The sequence below is a fragment of the Callospermophilus lateralis genome, chromosome 17, assembly GCF_048772815.1.
Source record: "Callospermophilus lateralis isolate mCalLat2 chromosome 17, mCalLat2.hap1, whole genome shotgun sequence".
NCBI lineage: Eukaryota > Metazoa > Chordata > Mammalia > Rodentia > Sciuridae > Callospermophilus > Callospermophilus lateralis.
Genome location: NC_135321.1, coordinates 77898860 through 77923601, shown reverse-complemented (window position 1 = coordinate 77923601; position 24742 = coordinate 77898860). Strand labels below are relative to the sequence as shown.

The following is a 24742-nucleotide window of genomic DNA, read 5'->3' as shown; positions in this document are numbered from 1 at the left end:
CACGGGTGCAGGGAAGCATCTGCACAGCACCCAGGAAGGAGGCAGATCCATGCTGCAGCTTCATTCTCTGCCTATCTTGTCTGCGGATCAAAACCTGGAATATGAGCTTTTGGAGCAACTAGAGGACAATATTTTAAAACATGACTACTTTAACTGCCAGACTATTTATCTCACAGTAATATGAGGTTCATATAGTATTATGAGAAGACCAAGTTTATTCTTAGCATAAAAAACAAAGATAAGGGTCTGGGGATGTGTCTCAAGCGGTAGCACACTTGCCTGGCATGCGCAGGGCGCTGGGTTCGATCCTCAGCACCACATAAAAATAAAATAAAGATGTTGTGTCCACCCAAAACTAAAAAATACATTTAAAAAATTCTCTCTCTCTCTTTAAAAAAAACAAAACAAAGATGACAGGGGGCTGGGGTGCAGCTTTGTGGTAGTGTACTAGGCTAGCAGGCTTGAATCCCTGGTTCATCCCCAGCATCACCCCCACACAGAGTGCAGCTGAGATGACCTTCAGTGGGAGAATGGACCAACCCAGGCACATCCAGACAAGGGGACTTTACTCAGTGATAAAAGGAACAGAACCATGAAGCCAGGAAAAGACAAGGAGGAGCCTTAAATGCATGCTGTGGAGTGTGACAGTGAACTCTTCCCCAGCAGGCTGCTGTGGCCCGTGCACACAGCAGCCACCTTCAGGACCACACACTACTCCTGCCTATGACCTGGTGTAGAACAGAGCAGCCGGTTTGGCTGAGACAATCATTGGCCCTGGGTTTTTATTGCCACACCAGTGCTTTCCCACTACAGGATCTGAATCTAGCAATTTACACCTAAACCTGCACCATCAATTCCAGGGCAACGCACTTGGGAAGGTGATAGCTGAAGAGTCACTTCATGTTGTGTTAGTTATCAATATTGGTCTCAAAATGTGACACATGAGCTTCACAGGGAGGCAAGCTGGGCTTGGACTGATTTCTAATCATTTGTTATCTTGGACACAGTGAGTCTCCAACACCCTGGTTAAGCAATGTGCCCTGGGCACTTCCATTCCCTCATCTGGAAATCAAGGGGCTTGGGGGCTTTCAGAGGGGTTGCTTCAAGGACCGTGTGCCCCCCCCAGGAGCATGTATTCAGCAGGCACTCAGCAGACAATGGTTCTAGTGTTAGAAGCTCTTTATGCCTAACACCTGCCTGGGCACCTCCATGCATCCTGCCTTTACCAAACCTCAGCACATTCAGGCTGAGGACCAGGTCAAGTACCTTGCCTGTTCTATTGCCCAAGGAAGGACAGCAACTCCAACCAGTCCTACACGCACCGTACAACTTGAAGAGCTGCTTCACATCAGGCCCCGTGAGCAGGTGTTCAAGAATCTCATCCAGGCCTTCCACAGACTCCCTGTTGTTCCTGGGCCAGGACTTGGTGATCACAGCAGACACAAGGCTGCCAAATTTCTGCAAATCATGACAAGAGACTCCCTCCAGGACACTGATCTGAGACTAAAAGAAAATGAATTAAAAGAGAGAGTTGAGAAGATTTTACTGATTTGTTTTTTAATGACACAAGTTAGCACCCAAGAGCATTTCATAAATCTACTGAAGCTAGTTTTATAGTGCCTCAAAAAAATAATAATACAGAAGAGAGGTTGGGCTACCCCCTGGTAAGTGGGGAGCTTGGCCTATTGGAGGCCCTGGGTTTCATCCCCCGTATTGCAAAAAGAAAAGAAACATAAAATACTAAATATTTCCTAGGTCATTTCCATTGCCCTGTGACCTGGATCCTTATGTGAGGTGCCAGAGGTTTGAAGATGCACAAACACACCCCTACAACCCCAAGTCACACACCCTCCCAGCTCACTGTCAGCTTCTGTATTTCTCTTAGACTTGCCTGTCATGAAAAATGCCAAAAACAAGATGAGGAAAACTTTACTACATCACAAGCTGCCCTCAAACACCACAGACACTCCAATTCTCCTTCTGATGCTTCACCAAGAAACAAAACAGTTTTCTTCTTTGCATTCACATTTTTGTAAAAAAATGAAAAAGTTTCAGTGATCAATAAAAAACACAGGATGAACTAATAACAGGTACTTTTGACACTTAACAGGATAAAAGAAAACATTAATTAGCAATGAATAAAAAGTCATAGACCATAGGGAAGTGAGATTTATCCCAGGAATAAAACCACATTTTTACATCAAAAATCAGTTAATAAGCCTAGTGTAGGGGCACATGCCTGTAATCCCAGCAGCTCACTAGGCTGAGGCAGGAGGATCACAAGTTGGAGGCTAGATTCAGCAACTTAGTGAGGCTCTGTCTCAAAATGAAAAACAAAAAGAGCTGGCAATGTGGCTCAGTGATAAAGCACCCCTGGATTCCATCTCCAGTCCACACACGCAGACACAAAAACGTGAATACATCATACTGATAGAAAAAAGTGACACAACCATTATAATAGATACAGAAGAAGCATCAGGCAAAACTCCAAGAACAAGACCAGGATAGCCAATTTCACTCCTTTCACAGTGCCAGAGTTGCTATCCAGGGCAATTAGGTAGGGAAAAGAAAAAAAAAAGTATTGGGATTGTAAAGGAAGTACTAACTTACAGGCAGATAACATGGTCATCTATGTCAAAACTTCAAAGAAGGTACTCTCCCACGGATACCCCGCTAGAGAAAAGAAATGAGCCTGCCAAGCTGTAGGCCACAGAGACGAGGTGCTGCCCTGTTTCCAGTGCTAGTGATGAACAATCCAAAAACATATTTGAGAAAACAATTTTTAAAAATATGTTTTTTAGTTGTAGATGGACACAACACCTTTATTTTATTTAATTTTTATGTGGTGCTGAGGATCAAACCCAGTGCCTCACAAGTGCTAGGCAGGTGCTCTACCACTGTGCCACAACCCCAGCCCTGAAAAAATAATTTGTTACAATAGCAAAGGAATAAAGTACTTAGGAGTAAATTTCAAAAAAGAAATGCAGACCTCACCACTTGCAAACTGCAAACTACTGTTGAAAAAACTTCAAGACCAAAATAAATGGGGAGACATTCCAGGTTCAGAAGCCATGAGATGTGACATTGTTAAGAGGTCAACACTCCCCTAAATGACTTACAGATTCAAAGCCATCCCTGTCAGAATCCCAGCTGCTTTCCTTGCAAAAACTGACAAACTGATTCTAAAATTCATATGGAATCCCAAGAGATCCAGAATAGCAAACAATACAAAAAGAGGAGAACAAATCAGGAGAATTCATGCTTCTTGATTTTACAACCTACTGGAAAGAAATGGCAGTAGAGACATAGACAGATGTGAGGTGAACCCTCACAGCTGTGGCCAACAGACTTTTTGACAAGAGTGCCAAGATCACTCAAGGGGTGAAGTACCGTGCCTTCCTCAACTGGTCTGGAACAGATGGATCTCCTCATGCAAGAGAATGTACCTGGATCCTTACCTCATACCACATAGAAAAAGAAACTAATGTTAAGAGCTAACACTCTAGAGCTTTCAGAGGGGGTTGCTCCTTAACAGAGCACGTATTAGCATATGGTCCTAGGTTAACACTCACTGCCAAAAACAAAACAAAAACCTTTTAGAGGAAGACACAGGTAAATCTTCATGACCCAGGATTTAGCACAAGATGTCAAAATTACTAGCAACAAGAGAAAAAAAAAAGACACATTAAATTTTTCCAAAAGTAAAAGCCTTCCCAGGAGTGGTGGGGCACACCTGTAATCTCAGCTACTCAGGAAGCTGAGGCAGGAATATTGCAAGTTTGAGGGCAAATTTGTGAGACTGTTTCACAAAATAAAAAATAAAAAGGGCTAGAGATGTAGCTCAGTGTTAGAGCACCCCTGGTTTCAATCCCTACTACTACAAAAAGAGAGAGAGAAAAAGAAATTAAAAGTTCTGTGCTTCTAAAGAAAACACCCAGAGTGAAAACAATCCAGAGAATGGGAGAAAATGCTGGCAGATCACATATCTGACAGGAGATTTGCACCTGATTATCCAAAGAACTCTCATAATCAACAACAAAGGAAAGACATAGAGCCCAATTAACCATTTGAGGAAGGCACTGTGCTTCACCCCTTGAGTGATCTTGGCACTCTTGTCAAAAAGTCTGTTGACCGCAGCTATGAGGGTTCACCTCACATCTGTCCATGTCTCCACTGCCATTTCTTTCTAGTAGACATTTGCCCAAAGACATAGAAAACAGAAATAGCCAAAAAACATGAGAAGGTACCTCAGGTCCTAGCTATCAAAGTCACCAGAGAAACCACTCCACACCCCCAAACTGCACAGTCACAGGTCTGAGAGCACAGGCTATGGGGGTGTGGAGAAGTCAGGTCCCTCCTAGGCTGGCAGCTGACATGGAAATGCTCCAGCCACTGTGGGAAAGGGACAGATAGTCCTTCAATCACACAGGTACCAAGTGATCCAGCCACTCCACCACAGGCGTGAGAGTGTGAACAGCACATCCACACAAACCCATGTGTGGAGGTCCACAGCAGCAGACTGATAACAGCTATCAGGGAGAGCCTGGATGTCCACCACAGGACAAGTGGAACATAAAAGGCCCCTGAGTCCATATGATGAGCAACATGTAGTCATGAAAAGGGACAAAGTACTGACAGGTGCTCCAGAGTGAATGACCTTGAACACATGCTCAACGAAGCCAGGCACCCAAGGCCACAGCCTGTGTGACTTCATTGCTGAGACACCTGAGTAGTCTGTGGAGGAGGAAGGAAGATTAGGTGCTGCTGGGGAGGGGCTTGGGGCCAGCATGGTGGAGGGCAGACTCCGCAGCTGAAGGGCTGCATTTTCTTTCTGAGCTCATGAGAATGTTGCCAAGTAGACTGTGCCGGTGGCACCCACACCTGAAACACACCACTCCCCCCAAGTTTGGCTTCCAAGGGTGAGTGACAGGAGATGTGGCTACCATGTTACTAAAGCACTGAGAAAAGAACAAATGAAAGCCTTAGAAGTATTAGTTATGTAAAAAGACTAGAGCCTGTTTCCCTAGAAAAAGTGAGCTCTGCTTCTCACGACTCCACTGGTCAGCAGTGTAGCTGAGGCTTGTGCAGGGCATGAAGTGTCCAGCAGGAAATACAGAAGGACCCTGGGAGCCTCAGGGTACTGTGTGGGCAATGTCCTGGGGCAGAACCTCCTCCCACTTTGCAGAAAAAAGCTAAGTGAAACGGCAGAATCTTTCCCCTCTTTTTCTGCAGTGTTGGGAATAGAACCCAGGGCCATGCTGGGCAAGTGTTCTACCCCAACAAGGATGGACTCTATTTAACTTCAGAAGCTTCCTTCCATAGATGTTTTGTCAACCTTGGGGTCATTTCCTGCATATCTGTTGGGCAAGAGTTAACAGACCACAAACAAACCAGTGGCAGCGATCACAATGGCAACTGGAGGCACAGTCCACCAGATCAGCTGCACGATGGCTTGTTGAGTGGCTGTGGTTTTGCACAGGGTTCTGCAGAGGAAGCCAAGTTGCATGTCAAGGAGTGGGTAGAGAGCACTGGATTGCAGCATGAGGCCCAAGCCAGGGAGGGGGCACCAAGGACCCAATCCTGGTCAGCACAGGCCTTGGAACTGGCAGGCACTTAAGGCCTGGAGCTGGCCATGTCAGCAAGCATCTGTGAACCCAAGCATGTTTCCCAAGAAGAGATTGGTCACCTGGCAGGCAGAGCTCACAGCTTCGATGACACACTTCTCAAAGCTCTTGGCCACACTGTCCTTGAGGCCAGCAGCATCCCAGTGAGGGCTACAGAAGGCAGAGATCTGGGAAAGGGGTCTCTCCTGCAAACATGGAGGTGGGTGGGGTGTGAGTGGTTGTTCTGACTCCCCTCCTCCCTGCCCCTCACTAGAAGAGTAAAGATGAAACCAAGTTAGTCTCTTCTCATATTCCAAAAAAAGCAACCAGAATAGCAGCTTGTAAAAATATGCAAATTTTGAAAAAGAGCCATTTTTCCTTTCTTTTGTCCATTGAATCAGATCCATATAAAACACTTATGGAGAAACCAACTTTTCTGGGTCACAGACTTTCATTCAAAATGAAGGGCATTTTTTGTTTGTTCATTTCCTCCATGTCAGTGTGTTTAATAAGGCTCCTGCCACCAGCAGGTCCCTTGGAGCACCTATACATGGAGGGCTTGATGACACGTATGTCTAGGGCCCCAGTAAGAGCACAATCCCATTCCCTGGCTCTTTTCAAGAACGTTATACTAGAACTCTGAAATGTTTCTGAGGTCAAACTGAAAAGCCCTGATCAGAAACAGAAATGCAAAGCTGGGGTGGATCCCAGGGCCTGTACTGCTGTGCTCTGCTTGTAGCCCCAGGTGCTGCCAGCAGTCTGGGCTCATCACCATGTTGAGGGTGTCCCCCATGTCTGGTACCTTCTTGAGCCTCCCTTCCATGTCCCCCAGCAGCGACTCCTTCCATTCATACTCTGCAGGAAAGTTTATTTCCACCAGCCGCCGCCAGACCTGCAAAACCCACATGTTAAGTGACAGCCACAGGGACAGGTAAACACCACAGAGATATCCTAGAGAAAAGACAGCAACAACAAGGCATGGGGGCACCAGTGGTCCCAGTGGCTCAGGAGGCTGAGGCAGGGGAATCTTGAGTCCAAAGCCAGCCTCAGCAACTTAGTGAGGCCCTAAGCAATTCAGCATGACCGTCTTTAAATAAAAAATAAAGAAAAGGGCTGGGGATGTGGCTCAGTGGTTGAGTGCCCCTGGGTCAAATTCCCAGTACAGAAAAAAAAAAGAAGCACTTTGCTAAAGCACTTGAAGGCAGTATCCTAACACGACTCCAAGCCCAGGTAGGCATCCTATCCGCACACCATGTCTGCTGAGGACAGGCAGCGTTAGGAGAACAGGAGCCTAGAGCAGGTGCCCCTAGCCACATGCCTCCATATGTCCACCTGACATCTAGATCCAGGGTCTACCTTGGGACACACAATGCATTTACTGGTCATGTCTCTTTTCTAGAGAAGTTCCCTGGCCTTATCTTTTCTGACACTGACAATTTTTGAAAGTTCAGGTCATTCTGCAGACTGTCTCTTGACCCAGTTGGCTCACAGTTTTCCCATGATTACAGTAGGTTTAGTTGGGACACTACTAAGCCAAAATGTACTCAGTGTAGGTCAGGTGTGGCCAAACATCTGCACTTTCCACAGGTGCCTAGCCAAACACCTTGAGCCTGACCAAGCGGCCCATGAAAACTGTTGGTGCCACCAGGGCTGACCAAGAGGTCGGTCCTTGGTTAAGGCTTATCAGGCAGATTTCTTCTGCAATGGGACACTGGAAATCCTGTGACCTCCTGGCACCCCCCACTGAGCTCAGGATTCCTGAGTGATACCTTCCTGCATCAGCTACTATACCTTGGTTACAGAGTGACAGTTTTCTATTGCAATCATTTCTTCTACATTTCTTAACTCCATTCTTCAATAGAAGAATAGAGAAGTTCCTTTTTTCTCTTTTTTTCTGTAAGTATGTTTATCAATGAATTTTAATCCATTCCTATCACTTTGCCTTTTATGGGGCTGGGGTTGTGGCTCAGCAGTGGAGTGCTCGCCTATCATGTGCAAGGCCCTGGGTTTGATCCTCACCACCACATAAAAATAAACAAATAAAATTAAGGTATTGTGTCCAACTACAACTGAAAAATAAATATTAAAAAAATAATCAAATTGTTCCAGATTCCAGCTAATGTGAGCATCTTCAATAGTTTTCTTAAAAAAATTGGAATAACTTTAGGCTTACAAAAATGCTGCAGAGATAGCCCAGATAATTTCTATGTTCTCTTAACCCCATTTCTGCCATCATAAACATGACCACAACTCAGTTGTCCAAAGTGAAAAGCCAGCAATGACAGACCACCATGTCAACCCCAGACTTCACATGGAGTCCTCTTGGCCGTCTGAGGAGGAGTCTGGATCAACACATGCCTGCAGCCTCAGCATTTCCTGAGGTTCCAGCACAAGGAGCTCTTGGCCCCCCGTGCATCTCGCACTGACTCATGGAGGTGGTTCTTCTTCCAGGAACAGCATTGTGTGGTGGGAAACGGGAGTTAGAAGACATGATGGGGCCATGTGGGGTAGAACACACCTGAAATCCCAGCTATTCAGGAAGCTGAGGCAGAAGGGTCACAAGTTCCAGGCCATCCTGGGCAACTTAGCAAGACCCTGCCTCAAAATAAAAAATATAAAGGTCTGGGAAAGTTTATTTCCACCAGCCACCACCAGTGTAGCTTAGTGACAAAGTGCTCCTGGGTCAGTCCCCAGCACAAAAAAAAAAAAAAGAAAGAAAAGGCATGATGGGATGTGGGTGTGCTCGGGTCCCAGGGCATCATTATTTCTGTAGGTGCTCATGGTCTCAGGGTGCCTTTGCCATAGGACTCTTGATGGACAGAGCTGGCAACTATCTAAAATCATGAGTTCCTGCTGCTATCTCTAGCTCCTTCCATACCATAGAGCTCTTGTCCCTCTTACTCCCTATCCCCTTCTCCTGACTTCCAGCAATACCAACAGCACGTCCATCTCCCCAGACCTGGGTAAATTTACTTGTAAAACAGGAATAACAGCAGCAATCACCTCAGAGTAGATGTTTAATTAATTTCATTTGTTTAATCATTACTACTGCACTTAGAATCATTCTTTCTGGCTGGGCACAGTGACACATGCCTGTAATCTTAGTAGCTGAGGAGGCTGAGATAGGAGGATCATGAGTTCAAAGCCAGCCTCAGCAATGGCTAGGTGCTAAGCACTCAGTGAGACCCTGTCTCTAAATAAAACACAAAATAGGGCCGCGGATATGGCTCAGGGGTTGAGTGACACTGAGTTCAATCCCTGGTACCAAAAAAAAAAAAAAAAAAAAATCTTTCTTGTCAGTGACTACACAGCTACCCGTCTCTCATGCTTAACACCTGGGGATTATACTACTTAGAATCCTGGAATAATATTTAATAATCCAATTGTGTTTTCCTGGGATTTTAGTCTGTTGGTATCAAACTTCACAAAGCAGTTGGAAGAGGATTTTTTTTCCTTCATTAAAAAGAACAACCCTCTGGCCTGCAGCCACCCTTGTCCATACAGTTGGGGTACCCCTGCCTAACATCACAATGAGTCTTGCCACCAACTCTGTGTGAAGACACAAGCAGGTTCCAGAGTCTCCCTGGAAGACTGTGGCTCAAGGGGGACAACCTTCCACTTCAAGCCAAGGAAAAGGCAGCCAGGCTGGACAGCAGGCCTGGGGTGGGCAGGACCTCCCACTCTACCTCCTCCCCTGCAGCCCTCTAGGGACTCAGGCTCCTGGATCCCACCGGCTCTCAGCTGTCTTCTCCAGCACTGGGGTGACTATTGTGGAATCCTCCCCATGTCCTAGGTTTGGGAGGAGGAGTCCACTCTATCAAATGGCTTCACTCAGCTGCCAGCTAAAGGTGCTTCCTGTCATATTGACCTTCTGTTTCCAGTACCACACAGCTGGCTTGCAGCCTCAGACCTGAAGCAGAGCCTGAAGGTCCTCCTGGCAACTCGGCCTCGGCATGACTGCACCCCATCACACCGTACCATAGAGCCACTGACCCTCTGCCAGGTAAAGGAGGAATGTTCCTTCCTCAGAGTAGGGGCCAGGGCCTGAGGCAAGGTTCAGGATAAGCCCAGGCCTCCAGGCCAAGGCATTGTGGGTCTAGTGATTGGTGACAGGACACAACTGTGTGACTCCCCACTCTGTTGCCCGCAGAGGCTCTGCAACCTCAGGCAAAGCTCACCTGGATCTCCTCGGGGTAGGTGAAAAGGATAGTCGAACCCTTCTGGAACATTCTCTTTGCTAACACTGTGCACAGCCAGGATCTCGTGGTGGCCAGGACACCCTGGAGGAAAACTGTCAGGAAGCCCTTCTGGGCTGCGGCTCCCGGGTCCTCTGCCACTTCCTGTGGGCACATGAGAGAAGTTTTACCAGCTCTACTCTGCTGCTCCCCACACCTGAGCCACCTCCTAGCTCCATGCTTGTTGGAAGCCCACTGACACAAGCACTGTCATTTCCCCAGTACCCTGGGCTCCCATGAAAGGGGCAACATGGGAGAGGTGGGGAGAAGGTATGGGTGTTGCAGGTCCCCAAGCTGACTCTGCCTCACCAAGAGCCTCCACCAGCGGAGGCACACACAAGAGCCCTGCGCTTTCTCCAGATTGGGTGAGAAGAATGCACCCATGAGCAAAGAGCTTCCAGAGAACCCTGAACCAGTAGGTCGTGCAAACTCCCAGCTCCCACTCTAGGGATGTGAAGCAGCACTCTGCTGGCCTAGAGGCCAGCCCAGTTCTCTCCCCAGGGCACTCTGCAGGGACAGCTACTGTCTCCTCCCCACCTCTACCACCACACCAAAAAAACTACCCCCTTTCAGGTGACCCAACACTCCAGAGTCCTCTCTCTCTTTGCACTCCAGAGGTACCTGCCATGGAGCACATGCAACTCCAGAGGCCCTGAAGGCTGCACAGTGTGTGCTCTTACAGAGCTCCATAAAACCTGGGTCTGTTGACTCCTGCCCCCCTCGAGGCTCACAGAACCACCCTGGGGCCTCCATCTTGGCAAAGTGACAAGGTGGATGAGCAGATGCCATTCCTGCTATAAGGAACCAACTAGAGTGGAAGAGATGACCCATTCAGACGGCAGGAAGAGCATGGTCCTCAGCCACAGCAAGTGCCAAGGTGGAGAAACTCAAAGAGCCCGGGAGGCACACCAACAACAGGAGAAGGGACTCGGGCTCCAGGCAGGTGACCAGAGCACAGGGCACAGGTGAGAGCAAGGCAGGACAGCACTGAGGGTTCTCAAAGGAAAATGAAACAGGGTACCCTTGTATGATGTCCTTGAATACCTTCCAGGACAATCTGGACACCCCAGCAGGGCATTTCCCTAGTGCTAGGCCTCAGACATTCCAAATCCAAAAGCAGCCCCAGTTGCACACTGACCCATCCTTGTGGAGGTTCTGTGTTTGGGATTGGGGTCCCTGATGACTTCATGGCTATGACATCCTTGTTGCCTGGGAAAGTTTCTGTGCAAAGGCATAGGATGCCTGGTTGCTATGGTAATGCCCTCCACGCTACAGTCTTATCAGCTTCGACCTTAATCTTAGGCACATAACTCCTGGGAATAAAGGAATTTGTTTGCTTGATAACTACACCAAGTAGTTTCACCAAGCTCAGGTGCTCCTGGATCTGCCCGCCTTATAGTAACATCAGTCAATGGACTTTCTTGAGAGCTGCACATAGCTCCTGACATTGCATATTGCAACTGTAAAATGTAACTGCAGAATAAGCAACCTTACTGATAGGCTAAACAATAATGTAGTTATGGTACAAATGACCTAATATGACTTATTGGTATGAATAAATGTGTCTGCTGGGAAAAAGTCCACTTTGCCACCTTACCTGCCTCTGCACCTTGTCTCTGTGTCTCCTCTTTATTATTATTTCTTTACACATCCTGGTGTCATCCAGGATTGAACAGTCAATAAATGAATTGCATCCAGAATTGAACAGTCAATAAATTAATTGAATTCAACCCTGAGGCTGAACAAACAGCAGGGCCCTGAACTGTGCTTTGACCCGCATGGCAGCCACCCAGCTGCTGACCACCTGACAAGAGGCTACCATATGCCCAGGCATGTTTTTGCTTTAGTCAATTTTAGCACAGCAAAATTTTGTTTTTGCAGAACAGGTAGAGTATTTGTAACCACAGATCTGGGGCCCCAAAAAACAATGAGGACACTTCCTTCTGCAAAAAAGGAAACCCTAAATAACTGACCATCTATTGGGAGCTGGCACCAATCTGGGATAGATGAAATAGTACCACTTGGGAGAAAGCAGACACCTTATCAGTGAAATTCATTCTTAGCACCTATAATCCCAGAAGGATGAGGTAGGAGGATTCCAAATTCAAAGCCAGCCTCTGAAACTTAGCAAGGCCCTAAGAAACTTAGCAAGACACTATCTTTAAATGAAATACAAAAAAAAAAAAAAATAATACAAAAAAAAATGGCTGGGGATATGGCTCAGTGATTAAACATCCCTGGGTTTCAACCCTGGTACTGGGGGGAAAAAATCATTCTTAGAGTGTGTCTGTGGTATATTAAAGAAGAAAGGCTGAAAGAATAAGGTGAAAATGTAGACTTGACCATCTTCATCCCTAACATTACAGTTTTGATGTGCAAAAACGTTAAAAAAAGAATTGCCCTGAGACACCACTCTCGACTACCCACACAGAAGTTCAGGACCCGCAATGGAAAAGCTGCTCAGCAATGCAAAGCTCCTGATGCAGCAGCAGGGACGCTGCCCTGAGACACGGGTGAGAGAACAGAGTGTGAAGGCCAGGGGCAGCCAAGCTCCAGTGGCAGGAATCAGAGTGAGGTTCCCTCTGGGTATGAGGGCAAGGATGACTGCACACTGAGGGGCACAGGGGCCTGAGCAGGGCAGCAGGACATGAGCTCTGCTGCCATGGTGTGTCGCTACATGAAGGGAAGAGTCTGGCAGGGAAGACAAGGCACAGACATGTGTTTTTGGGGGGTAAATGGGCTCTAGTTTTCTGTGAATAATAGAATCTAGGAAAATGGAGGGCTCATCTTCTTGGCGAGGCCAGGGGCGAAGTATGTAGTCTGCATACAGTGGAACCCAGCATGTAGGAGATGCCAAATGAATACCTGACAACTGACTATACCACTCTGTCTCATCCAGCCATCCCAGAACCCCCACATTCCCTTCTAAATCGGGCTGCATGGAATCCAGGACCTCTCCTGGGCATGACATTTCGTCCATGAATCCCACTCACCACTGGAGGTCTAAGTCTGATGACTCTGCAAATGACCTCAGCAGACAAGGCAGGGATCTCGTAAAACCTCAGGCGTTTGGTGATCCTGCAGGCAGCTTGATGGAGCTTCAGGCACACAGTCAAGTAGGACTCTAACGAGATCTTCTCAAGAATCCTACCCACCCGGAGTCCAGAGAGCTCATTTAAGTCATTGGGAAATGAGAAAACAATACCAATTATCAATACCAGTCCCTTCCCTTTTAGACAGACAAGTATGCCTGTACTCATAGCTCCTCAGGAGGCTGAGGCAGGAGGATGGCCAAGTTCAAGGCCAGAATCAGCAAATTAGCAAGGCCATATCTCAAAATAAGAAATAAAAAGGGGGGCTGGGATATGGCTCATGCGGTAGCGCGCTCGCCTGGCATGCGTGCGGCCCGGGTTCGATCCTCAGCACCACATACAAAGATGTTGTGTCCGCCAAAAACTAAAAATAAATAAATAAATAATAAATCAATATCTCTCTCTCTCTCTCTCTCTCTCTCTCTCTCTCTCTCTAAAAAAAAAAAAGAAGAAATAAATAAAAAGGGATGGGGGTGTGCTTAGTGGTAGAATGGGTTCAATCCCCAGTACCACAAACAAATTAATTACTTAAAATAAAATAAATGACCTACAAGTAAGGCATTTACTTGATCTCCTCCAGGATATCATTAAATAGGTCTTAAAACTGTGACTAAGCAGTCACAGTCCTTTTGTCTTAGCTCAGCAGTTGGAACTCTATCAAAGCAAGTTAAAATATTTGCAAATACATTCCCTTATTCAAAAAATAGCAAGGGATGAATATTTCCAATATTAAAATATGAATAACTTAAGAAAAAAATCAGAGAGGTACAGGAGAGAGGGAGGGAGGGAGGGTGCTAGAAGAGGAGTGTGCACTGCAGATAGAATTTCTTCCACCTGGTGTGACCGGGTTTCACATTTACTGACTGACAGCTTGGTGATATGAGAAAGGACCCTGCAAAGTCACAAGGGCTTGCCACACACGGGGCCCTGCGCCACGCTCCACGTCCAGACACCCCAGGGGCTCGGAGAAGGGAGAGCAGAAGTGCTGAGAGGCTCCAGGAACACTCAGGCCCCTGTGCACATCACTGTTCTGCATTTCACCTGCTGTTCCTTCAGGTGTCAAAGGCCACACACAGGTGCAGGAGTAAATGATTCTGCAAGGCCACCTTTGATTTTTGTTTTAAGTGGGCCCAACTTTCAAGAACTAATTGTTAAAAAAAAAATGCAGGACACATATATCTGCTCTATGACAATGATCATTTAAAAATATGTGAATACACAAAAGCCAAAAGGTTGGGTGGGAACGAAGCAAAATCTCAGCACCCAAGAGCTGTTATTTGCTTTTCTTTTTCATAGTGCTGGGTACTGAACCCAGGCCTTGCATACACTACGCAAGTGCTCAACCCCTAAGCTACATCCACAGTCCTGCTCTTTTCCTTTTAGACAAAGAAAATGAAAAAACCCATATGGTTGGACTGGCAACTGCAGAGGACACTGGAACACTTGCTGGTACACCACCCTCCCACTTTGACACAGGCGGCCCACACCACATAGGAGCCCACACAGGGGGACTGCACCAGCTGCTCTACTTACACATCCTGAAGGATGTCCACAAGGTGCACCAGCATTTTGAAAACATTCCCGACATGCTAAGGCAAGAAAGAGAAAGGGAAATATGAAAGGTCCAAGAAGGAAACAGCTGTCTGTGCCGAGAAGGGAGAAGGGCACAGGGACTTGTCCTGTTCTCCTTGTACATAAGCCTTCAAGAGCCAATCTTCATATTCCACCTGTGAAATGCATGCTGTAAATTTAAGCCATTTTCTTTTTCTTTTTTTCTTTGTCTTTTCTTTTTTGAAACTGGGGATCAAACCCAGGGCTTTGCATATGCAAGGCAAGTGCTTTGCCACTGAGCTACATCCTAGCCCTTATACCATTTTCCTTTTTAAAAATTAACTTATTTATTCTAATTAGGTATATATGACAACAGAATGCATTTTGATTCATTGTACACAGTTGCAGCACAACTTTTCATTTCTCTGGTTGTATATGATGTAGCATCAGACCATATATACAGTCATACATGTTCCTAGGGTAATGATGTCCATCTCATCCCACCATCTTTCCTGCCCCCATGCCTCCTCCCCTTCCCTCCATCCCCTTTGCCCAAAGTTCTTCCATTTTTCCCATGTGACTCCTCCACCCCCAGCATTATGGATCAGCATCCGCTATTCAGGGAGAACATTCAGCCTTTGTTTTGGGGGGGATTGGCTTATTTTGCTTAGCATGATATCCTCCAACTCCATTCATTTACCTTCAAATGCTATAATTTTATTAATTTTTAAAGCCGAATAATATTCCATTATGTATATATACCATAGTTTCTTTATCCATTCATCTATTGAAGGGCATTTAGGTTGATTACACAATTTAGCTATTGTGAACTGTGCTGCTATAAACATTGATGTGGCTGCATCACTATAGTATGCTGATTTTAAATTCTTTGGGTATAGACCGAGGAGGTGGATAGCTGGGTCAAATGGTGGTTTCATTCCAAGTTTTCTAAGGAATCTCCACATTGCTTTCCAGATTGGTTGCACCAATTTGCAGTCCTACCACCAATGTATGAGTGTACCTTTTCCCCCATATCATCGCCAATACTTATTGTTGTCTGTATGCTTGATAACTGCCATTCTGACTGGAGTGAGATAAAATCTTAGTTTTGATTTGCACTTCTCTAATTACTAGAGATGTTGAACAATTTTCACATATTTGTTTATTACTGACTGTACATCTTCTTCTAAGAAGTGTCTGTTCAGCTCATTTATTGATTAGGTTGTTTGTATTTTTGGTGTTAAGTTTTTTGAGTTCTTTACATATCCTGGAGATTCATGCTCTATCTGACATGCATGTGGCAAAAATTTGCTCCCAAAATGTAGGCTCTGTTCACCTCATTAATTGTTTCTTTTGCTGAGAAGAAACTTTTTAATTTGAATCCATCCCATTTATTGATTCTTGATTTTATAGTTTATATTTTAGAGGTCTTGTTAAGGAAATCAGGGCCTAATCTGACGTGATGAAGATTCGGGCCTACTCCTTCCTCTATTAGGTGCAGGGTCTCTGGTCTAATTCCTAGGTTCTTGATCCACTTTTAGTTGAGTTTTGTGTGTGGTAAGAGATAGGGATTTAATTTCATTTTGTTGCATATGGATTTCCAGTTTTCCCAGCACCATTTGTTGAAGAGGCTATCTCTTCTCCAATGTATGTTTTTGGTGCCTTGTCTAGTGTGAGATAACTATATTTATGTGGGTTTGTCTCTATGTCTTGTATTCTGTACCATTGGTCTACAAGCCTATTTTGGTGTCAATATCATGCTGTTTTTGTTACTATGACTTTGTAGTATAGTTTAAGGTCTGGTATTGTGATGCATCCTGCTTCACTTTTCTTACTAAGGATTGATTTGGCTATTCTGAGTCGCTTATTTTTCCAAATAAATTTCATTATTGCTTTTTCTATTTCTATTAGGAGAGACATAGGAATTTTAATTGGAATTGCATTCAATTCGTATACTGCTTTGGGTAATATGGCCATTTTGACAATATTAATTCTGCCCATCCAGGAGCATGGGAAATCTTTCCATCTTCTAAGGTCTTCTTCAATTTCTTTTTTTAGTGTTCTGTAGTTTTCATTGTTGAGGTCTTTCACCTCTTTTGTTAAATTGATTCCCAAGTCCTTATACCATTTTCTTTACCTCAAAAAGCATAAAAGGAAAGACAGCAACTATGAAACATGTGACGTTAACAGCACCTTCTAACAGTCATAAATAAAAAATGGCTACGGTTGTCTTGTGCTCTATTTACTAAACCAGAATCTACTCTGGGAATTCAAACTTTAACCCTAAGAAATAATGACTTCTTATTTCAGCAATTCTCTGATTATTTCTCAGCACTTCCCCCAACTTCCCTTCAGGACAGAAGACCCATAAGCATTCAATGTTCAGTTGTAACCTGCTTTTACTAAGCAAGGACCTGACACCCAACTCCCAACCACAAACCTCCAAGAGATCTTCTGAGACCTTTGAGATCTTCTGAAGCCCTTGCAGCCTGTAGTGAGTCCCTAGGAAACAGTCCAGGACCCGAGCAGGCATGAGACTCAAGTATTCATTGGAGTTTTCCATATAGGGAACCAGGCTTCCCAGAGGCAGCAAACTGAACCAGGATCGAAAGAGATACTCATCCACACACAGCAACTGCTTCCTGCTCTCCATGAAGTCAAGAAACTGGCTCCTGAATGAAGAAACCGGGACAGAGACCAGGGCAACAGTGAGAGCACCGAACAGACTCAAGACAAGGAAATGCAAGGCTGGGAAGGTCCAGAATGCTCAGATTTTAAAGATGATATCAATGTATCGTGGAAACAGACATACAGAGCGAATCAAGTGAAAACTGAACAAAATAGCCAAGTGTATGGCACACCTGGGATCCCAGCAACTCAGGAGGCTGAGGCAGGAGGATCATAAATTCAAGGCTACCCTCAGCAACTTAGTGAGGCTTGTCTCAAAAAAAAATAATAATTAAAAAGGAGTTAGGGATGTGGCTCAGTAGTTGAGCACCCTTGATTTTCAATCCCTGACACCAATAAATAAATAAATAAAAATAATTTCCATTTAGCTTTCATTTCAAAAGGTTCCAAAAATAGAGAAGAGATGAGAACAATTGAGCTCACTGCCTTCATCCCTAAAGACGGCACCTGGCTCCCAGTGGACAGGGAGGGCAAGGGGACAGGGCACTCCACACATGGCAGTTATCTGTGTGTGGAAATGAGTACAAAGCTGCTTTCATGTTTAATTCAGATTTATTTTAAGTTTTAAGTTTTATACCAATTTAAGAGATTAAATTGGATTTAAAAAATTTTTGTGTGGTGTTGAGGAGGCAACCCAGGGCCTTGCCCATGCTCGGCAGGCCTCGGCCACCGAGTGCAGCCAGCCCCTACAATTTTTCTTGTGTAGGTTGTGCTTTCCACGTCTTCTCTGAAGAGCCTTTCCTCACTCCAAGATGAGGTAATTTAGAAGCAGCGTGCCGTTAACACATCCAGGCATGTAAGGATTTTCCACCTGTTTAGCTGTGGTTAGGAACCTTGGACTGCAGCACCTTCAAGGTACTGAGAGTGGTCCAGCTCAGAATGCAGCCTGTCTGGTTGCATGTGCCCACAGGCACACCTGAAAAAGGCATGTGGCCTGCCGTGCAGGGCACTGAAGCCCCTGGGGGCCACCTGGGTTTGGCTGGTCTACAGCTTTCTCCCCAATGTCCATACCATATTTATTCTCCTGCCATTTGCTCCACAGAAATATGGGTCTGCCTGCTCCTCCTCTTGGGCTCTTGGTGTGAGATTGTATTTGATTCTCCACCCTGGGGGTTAGTCGTTCTTTAAACCTTTGTTCTCCATTCCTCTGTGAATCTTGCTCTGACTCTTTTATTTTTTATGGTGCTGAAGATGGGACCCACGACCCCAGCCAAGCTAGATAAGTGCTCTGTCACTAATCCCCAGCCCCAGCCCCTGCCCCAGCCCTGTTCTGGCTTTTACATATTGCTCAGTATTCCAATGTATCATTTATTTAGCTTGGAGTTTTGCATCTCTGAGTCCAGTTTCTCCTGCTCAAGTACAGTTCTCAGTGGGGGCAGGGGTGTTCAAGCTCCCACTACCAACCAGGGGGCCCTGGCAATACCAGGAAACACAAATGCCTCTAAGAACTGGGGAGGGGACAAGACCAGCAGCACCTTCCAGGTGGGGGCCAGGCACACTGCCCGACATCCTACAGTACACAGGATGGCCTCCACCACACAGAATGGCCTGGTCCCCAAAACACAACAGTGCTAACTTCAGGAAATCATGCCTAGAATTACTTTGATAGTGGTTTTTAAAAGTTAATTATTGCTATTATAATTTTTTTTTGTAATGGGGAGTGAACCTAGGTGCACTGAACAACTGAGCCACATCCAAGGCCCTTTCTTAAGTCTTATTTTGAGATTTCAAGTTGCTCATGCTGGCCTTGAACCTGTGATCCACTTGACTTGGTTTCCCGAGTCTCTGGAACTTCAGGGCTGTGCCACCACATCTGGCTTACCTGGCTTAAAAGTCATTTTTTTTAATGATAGTATGCTCAACCTGAATTTTACCATTTCAGCCATTCTCCAGTATATACAATGTGTCAATGACATCACATTGTCACACAACCAAACTTAGGACTCTTTTCATCCTGCAAAACTGAAACTCTATCCTCATTAAAGACTAACTCCCCTCCCCCAGCCTCTGGCAAGCCACACTACTCTTTCTCTGAGTATGAAGATGCTAGGGACCTCAGGGGTGGAATCACATGGTAATTGTCCTTCTGAGGCCTACTTTGGTGTTTTAACTCAATGTCCTCAGCACAGGTCTGCACTGCAGCATGTGACTGAGCCTGCCTCCCTGCCAAGGCTGAGCACCCTGTACCAATGCCACCTCTCCCTCCTCCATTCACCCTTCCACAGTCCCCTGGATTCAGTGAGCCTTTACCCAGCTGCCTTGGAGAAAGTCTTTCTTTGGTGCCCTGCAGCCTTGACTGTGCCAGATGTGAATGGACTGCCCCTGTTCTGCCTGGAGACTGCAGGCTCTGTGAGACGGTGCTGTCTGTCCTGGGAAAATCAAGAGCCATCCTCCCTCTTTCCTCTGGCCTCTTTCTCCTCTTTCCTCACCTGGTTTTCACCCACAGACCTCAGAAGCTCTGTTCTTTTCTTTTCCCATCTGCAACTTCTCTGTGTGAGCATGACATTTCTATTGCCCAGTCCTCCGGTTCTCGGCCCCTTTCCCCTGCTGTCTCCAGGCTGCTGCTGAGCCATCAAGAAGAGTCTCCATCCCCACTCCAGGTGTGGCCTTCCCACTCAGCTATTTTCTTAATACCTACGGTTTCCACTAATCTTCTGAAATTCCCCATCTGTTCTCGCCATGCACAAAAGTTAACTCAAAATGGATCAAGGACCTTGATATCAAATCAGAGACTCTGCGTCTGATAGATGAAAAGGTTGGCTCCGATCTACATAGTGTGGGGTCGGGCTCCAAATTCCTTAATAGGACACCCATAGCACAAGAGTTAAAAACAAGAATCAACAAATGGGACTTACTTAAACTAAAAAGTTTTTTCTCAGCAAGAGAAACAATAAGAGAGGTAAATAGGGAGCCTACATCATGGGAACAAATTTTTACTCCTCACACTTCAGATAGAGCCCTAATATCCAGAGTATACAAAGAACTCAAAAAATTAAACAATAAGAAAACAAATAACCCAATCAACAAATGGGCCAAAGACCTGAACAGACACTTCTCAGAGGAGGACATACAATCAATCAACAAGTACATGAAAAAGATTGTCCACTTTTTCTGAAGGTCCTCTTCAATACTCCTCACAGTCGTTCTTTTTTAAAAATATTTATATATTATTTTTTAGTTTAGTTAGACCCAATACCTTAATTTAATTTATTTATTTATTTATTGTTATGTGATGCTGAGGATCAAACCCAGGGCCTCACATGTGCTAGGCGAGTGCTCTACAGCTGAGCCATAATCCCAGCCCCCTCGTGGTTGTTCCTAACACCCTCCCTAAATCCCCCCACCTGGGCCGTCTATGTGTTTCACCCCTTAATTCCTCCATGGCTGTGCAGCAGCTTCTTCTCAGGTCAGGAGTTATGAGGGAGAGGAGCCAGGGCTTTGCTGTAGCTTTAGTGAGACTCAGTTCATGGAAACTTTCCATCCTTTGACAACAGGGCCACAGTACCCCTGGCAGAAGCCAGAATCTGAGCATCCATAGCAACTGGCTCCTATCTCCCTCTTCAGCCTTCAGCAAGCTCTGTGCATCCACGTCTCGGGAACAGTGACTTTTCCAATTTTCAGTCCCTCTCCCCACTGGATGGCCACTGTCTTGTACACACTGCAGGGCCCAGTGAGCCCATGGTCACTGTCTCTGTACTCTTGCCCACCAAGACTTCCACACTCTATGAGGCCTGAGCCTCCCACAGGGCAGCGCACCACTCTCACAATCAGAGAGCAGACTGTGGAAGTCCTCTGCTTCTCCCAGGCAGTTCTCTGGCCTCAGACTTAAGGCCAGCAAAAGGAGGATCTTGCTCTAAGCTCTACCAAAAATACACTCACCACCCACAACTCCAGCCAAAAGGCAAGGTCAGAGGCCATGAACTAAGGTTTGCAGTACTGGGGGTTGTGTCCTGGGACACACAGAGGTGAGTAAACATACATTAATACAGTTATACGAGAAAGACTGCCCAGCGCAGTGGCCATTCCTGTGATCCCAGCTGATACAGAGACAGGAGGATCACAAGTTCAGGCCAGGCCAGGCAACTTAGCAAGATCTGTCTCAAAGACTGAAAATTTAAGAAATTACTGGAGATGTAGCTCAGTGACAAAGTACTAAAGAATCATTATTCCAAGATGCGCTTATATAAATACAGCTTTACAACTTACTCATTTAGCCAATTTTCCTGAAACTGAAAGGAGATTCCCTTGAGGCCAGCCCAGATGTCCTCAGGCTGGCTCACAAAGTCCTTTCTTGGAGGGGCCAGCTGCATACAGTAGTGTAGGACAGGGAGGATGCCCAGCCAGTCGACGACTCTTGCATCTATGCACCTTTGGCACAGGTTGACCAAGTACTCTTGCCATCTGGAAGGGAACCAAGACCTAATGTGAGCTGTGGTTGGCTGTGTCCGACCTGCCCTGTGGTCTGATGTCCCAGGAGGGAAAGGAAAGCTACTTGCATCCAGCAGAATCATTATTCCAAGGTGTGGCACACCTAGACCGAGTCCCAGACCAGGAAACACAGGGAGACAAGAGGGAAAAGAGACCTGGCACTGCACTGGGATTGATCCCAGTACACCAAGACATCACGAATCCCAACAGACTCCCACTGGGGTCATATCCACCCACACCACACAGCTGAGGAATTGGGGCCCTCGGTTTCCAGCCAAGAAATTCACACAGGGCCCAGGATTTGAACTAGGCAGTCTGGCGATGATGGACCTCAACACAAAGCAAACTTTAAAAAAAAAAAAAAAAAACTGCGATTGAACCCAGGGACACTCCACCACTAAGCTACATCCCCAACCTTTTTTATTTTGAGAAATGGCCTCCCTAAGTTGCTGAGACTATCCTTGAACTTGTGGTCCTCCTGTCTCAACCTCCTGAGTCTGTGGGATTACAGGCATGTGCCACTGTGCCCAGCTACAAAGCCACTTTTTAAAAGGAACAACACATGGTGTGTGTCCCACAGGTACAGAAATAGATGCCTCTTCCTTCTCTCACACCCCCCACACAGCTGTTTGTAGATTTCCTAACCAATGTCTCTCTTTCACAGAGGGCACAGCCACTGCCTGGGTCTTTAAAACTTAGGAAACCCACAGGTGCTAAGAGCTCAGAAAAGGCCACCTAATGTTACCCAAGCTCAATCCAAACAGAAGCAGAAGAGACCCTGATCCTCTGAGCACAGCAGCTCAGAAGAGGTCTCCCCAACCACATAAAAGGCCACGGCTGACCCAGCAGGGGCAGTGTGCTTCCAGAGCTGCCAGCACAGGCGGAGCAGCAGGGACAGCATCCCTGTGGGTTCTGCAGCTTTCCTAGGTGACACCTGCAGGGGCAGTGTGCTTCCAGAGCTGCCAGCACAGGCGGAGCAGCAGGGACAGCATCCCTGTGGGTTCTGCAGCTTTCCTAGGTGACACCTGCAGGGGCAGTGTGCTTCCAGAGCTGCCAGCACAGGCGGAGCAGCAGGGACAGCATCCCTGTGGGTTCTGCAGCTTTCCTAGGTGACACCTGCAGGGGCAGTGTGCTTCCAGAGCTACCAGCACAGGCGGAGCAGCAGGGACAGCATCGCTGTGGGTTCTGCAGCTTTCCTAGGTGACACCTGCAGGGGCAGTGTGCTTCCAGAGCTGCCAGCACAGGCGGAGCAGCAGGGACAGCATCGCTGTGGGTTCTGCAGCTTTCCTAGGTGACACCTGCAGGGGCAGTGTGCTTCCAGAGCTGCCAGCACAGGCGGAGCAGCAGGGACAGCATCCCTGTGGGTTCTGCAGCTTTCCTAGGTGACACCTGCAGGGGCAGTGTGCTTCCAGAGCTGCCAGCACAGGCGGAGCAGCAGGGACAGCATCGCTGTGGGTTCTGCAGCTTTCCTAGGTGACACCTGCAGGGGCAGTGTGCTTCCAGAGCTGCCAGCACAGGCGGAGCAGCAGGGACAGCATCCCTGTGGGTTCTGCAGCTTTCCTAGGTGACACCTGCAGGCAGGCCTGGGCCCCAGTGCTAAGGCCCCAGGAGCACTCTGTCATGTACTTTATATTACTCATTTATTTTTTCCAGATGGGGTTCCACTAAGTTGCCCAGGCTGCCCATAAGCTCTTGGGCTCAAGCAACCCTCCTGCCTCAGCCTCCCAAGTAGCTGGGATGACAGTGCCACCATGGTTCCTGGCCCTTTGAAGATTTTTGAAGCCAAGGTATTCAGGAGAACACAGAATTTAACAAAACTAGCAATGACACACATGCCACAAAAGTGACAGGAGCAAGCGGTGACATGACTGTGTGCTCAGACTTTCTCTAACAAGCACTTTATCTCTATAACCAGATAAAAATCATGATAAATGGCTACGAAACTTCTAACCAAGAAACAAAAGGAACAACTAGGATACCTCTCAGATGTGCCCAGGATGTGGTGGAGTTCACTGTGTAGGACATCTGGAGAGCAGGTGCTGGGGCAGAGGATGGAGCATAGTAAGGTCAAGTCACCTTCCGACAAGCAGAGTCTGGCATTTTCCACCAGGAAAAGGAGGACCAGGCCCATCCTCAGTCTGCTCCTCACAGGCCAGCCTTCAGGCAGGGCATCCCCACTCTTTCCTTCCAGAAACGGTTCAATCTGCTTTTTCAAACACTCCCACAGGTGTTCCTTCACCTGATGCAGAGGAAAGAAGAGGCACAGCCATGGAGTGCATGCCCTGGAGGCTGGAGAACCCTTGGGCAGGGGATCAAGGCCCTGAGGCAGGGGAGCTCTGGGGAGGGCCCCACCTCCCTCACCTCCCCAACTCCCAGGCACACTGAGGTTCTGAGACAGCAGAAGCACAGGGATGCTCAGTCCCAAACCCTGCAGTGAGGTGGGTCTGGGAGACCCCTGGATGCTCCTGAGAGCTCAATGTCGAACACAGAAAGAACGCCATCTCTGTCTCCAGCCACAGTGTGGCTGAAGGGGTAGTGATGAACTCCAACCTTTCTTTCAACTCTGCCTAGGCCTTGAAAGAACTCAAGATCAGTGCTGGGAGTGAGGCTCAGAGGTGCCATCAGGAGGAGGGATTCCCAAGAGGTGGAGCAGGAAAAGAAGGGATGGAAAGGTCCTCCTGCCCCTCTGCAGCTGCCCCAGTCAGTCACAGGGTCTCGTTACCTGTAGTAGGTCAGGGGACCCTGCCCACCCACACCAGAGCTGCTGGTGACCGGGGGAAGCCTGATACCTCTTCCTCTGCGAGGCCCAGGCTGTGCCAGGGCTGTGCTTTCCCTTCATAAATCATAGGCACTCGGACAACAGAGTAAAACTGCCTGAACTGGGTGAAGAAGTTCTGCAGGTTGACCAGGTTCCAGGTCTGGAGGTTGCTGAAGATGCGGCCCAGCATGATTGCAGCTGCTAATTTCTTCTCCTTCACCAGCTCCTTCTTCATCTTATTAGTGAAGAGGTTCTGAAGTTTCTGGAAGGTCCCGGGAGGCTTCATGCAAATTATGTCATCATATTGATGCCAGTCTATGGGTGACAGCAAGAAAAAAGTCACATTTAAGATCTCAAAACCCACCAACCCAAGGTACCACCTAGAAA

At 46.8% G+C, this 24742-nt stretch overlaps 1 protein-coding gene across 1 annotated transcript in view; it reads right to left on the bottom strand.

Moving 5' to 3' along the window:
• LOC143382734 (E3 ubiquitin-protein ligase RNF213-like) overlaps positions 1-24742 on the bottom strand; it is a 108568-nt gene that overhangs the window by 60080 nt on the left and 23746 nt on the right. Inside the window, exons 8-17 of the mRNA XM_076836931.2 lie at positions 24387-24670; positions 23577-23836; positions 21376-21570; positions 16922-17153; positions 14464-14519; positions 12832-12985; positions 9782-9943; positions 6406-6495; positions 5687-5809; positions 1323-1503 (exon numbers count right to left, since the gene is read on the bottom strand). Coding sequence (XP_076693046.2) covers positions 1323-1503; positions 5687-5809; positions 6406-6495; positions 9782-9943; positions 12832-12985; positions 14464-14519; positions 16922-17153; positions 21376-21570; positions 23577-23836; positions 24387-24670 — 1737 coding nt within the window. The remainder of the gene's footprint in view (positions 1-1322; positions 1504-5686; positions 5810-6405; positions 6496-9781; positions 9944-12831; positions 12986-14463; positions 14520-16921; positions 17154-21375; positions 21571-23576; positions 23837-24386; positions 24671-24742) is intronic.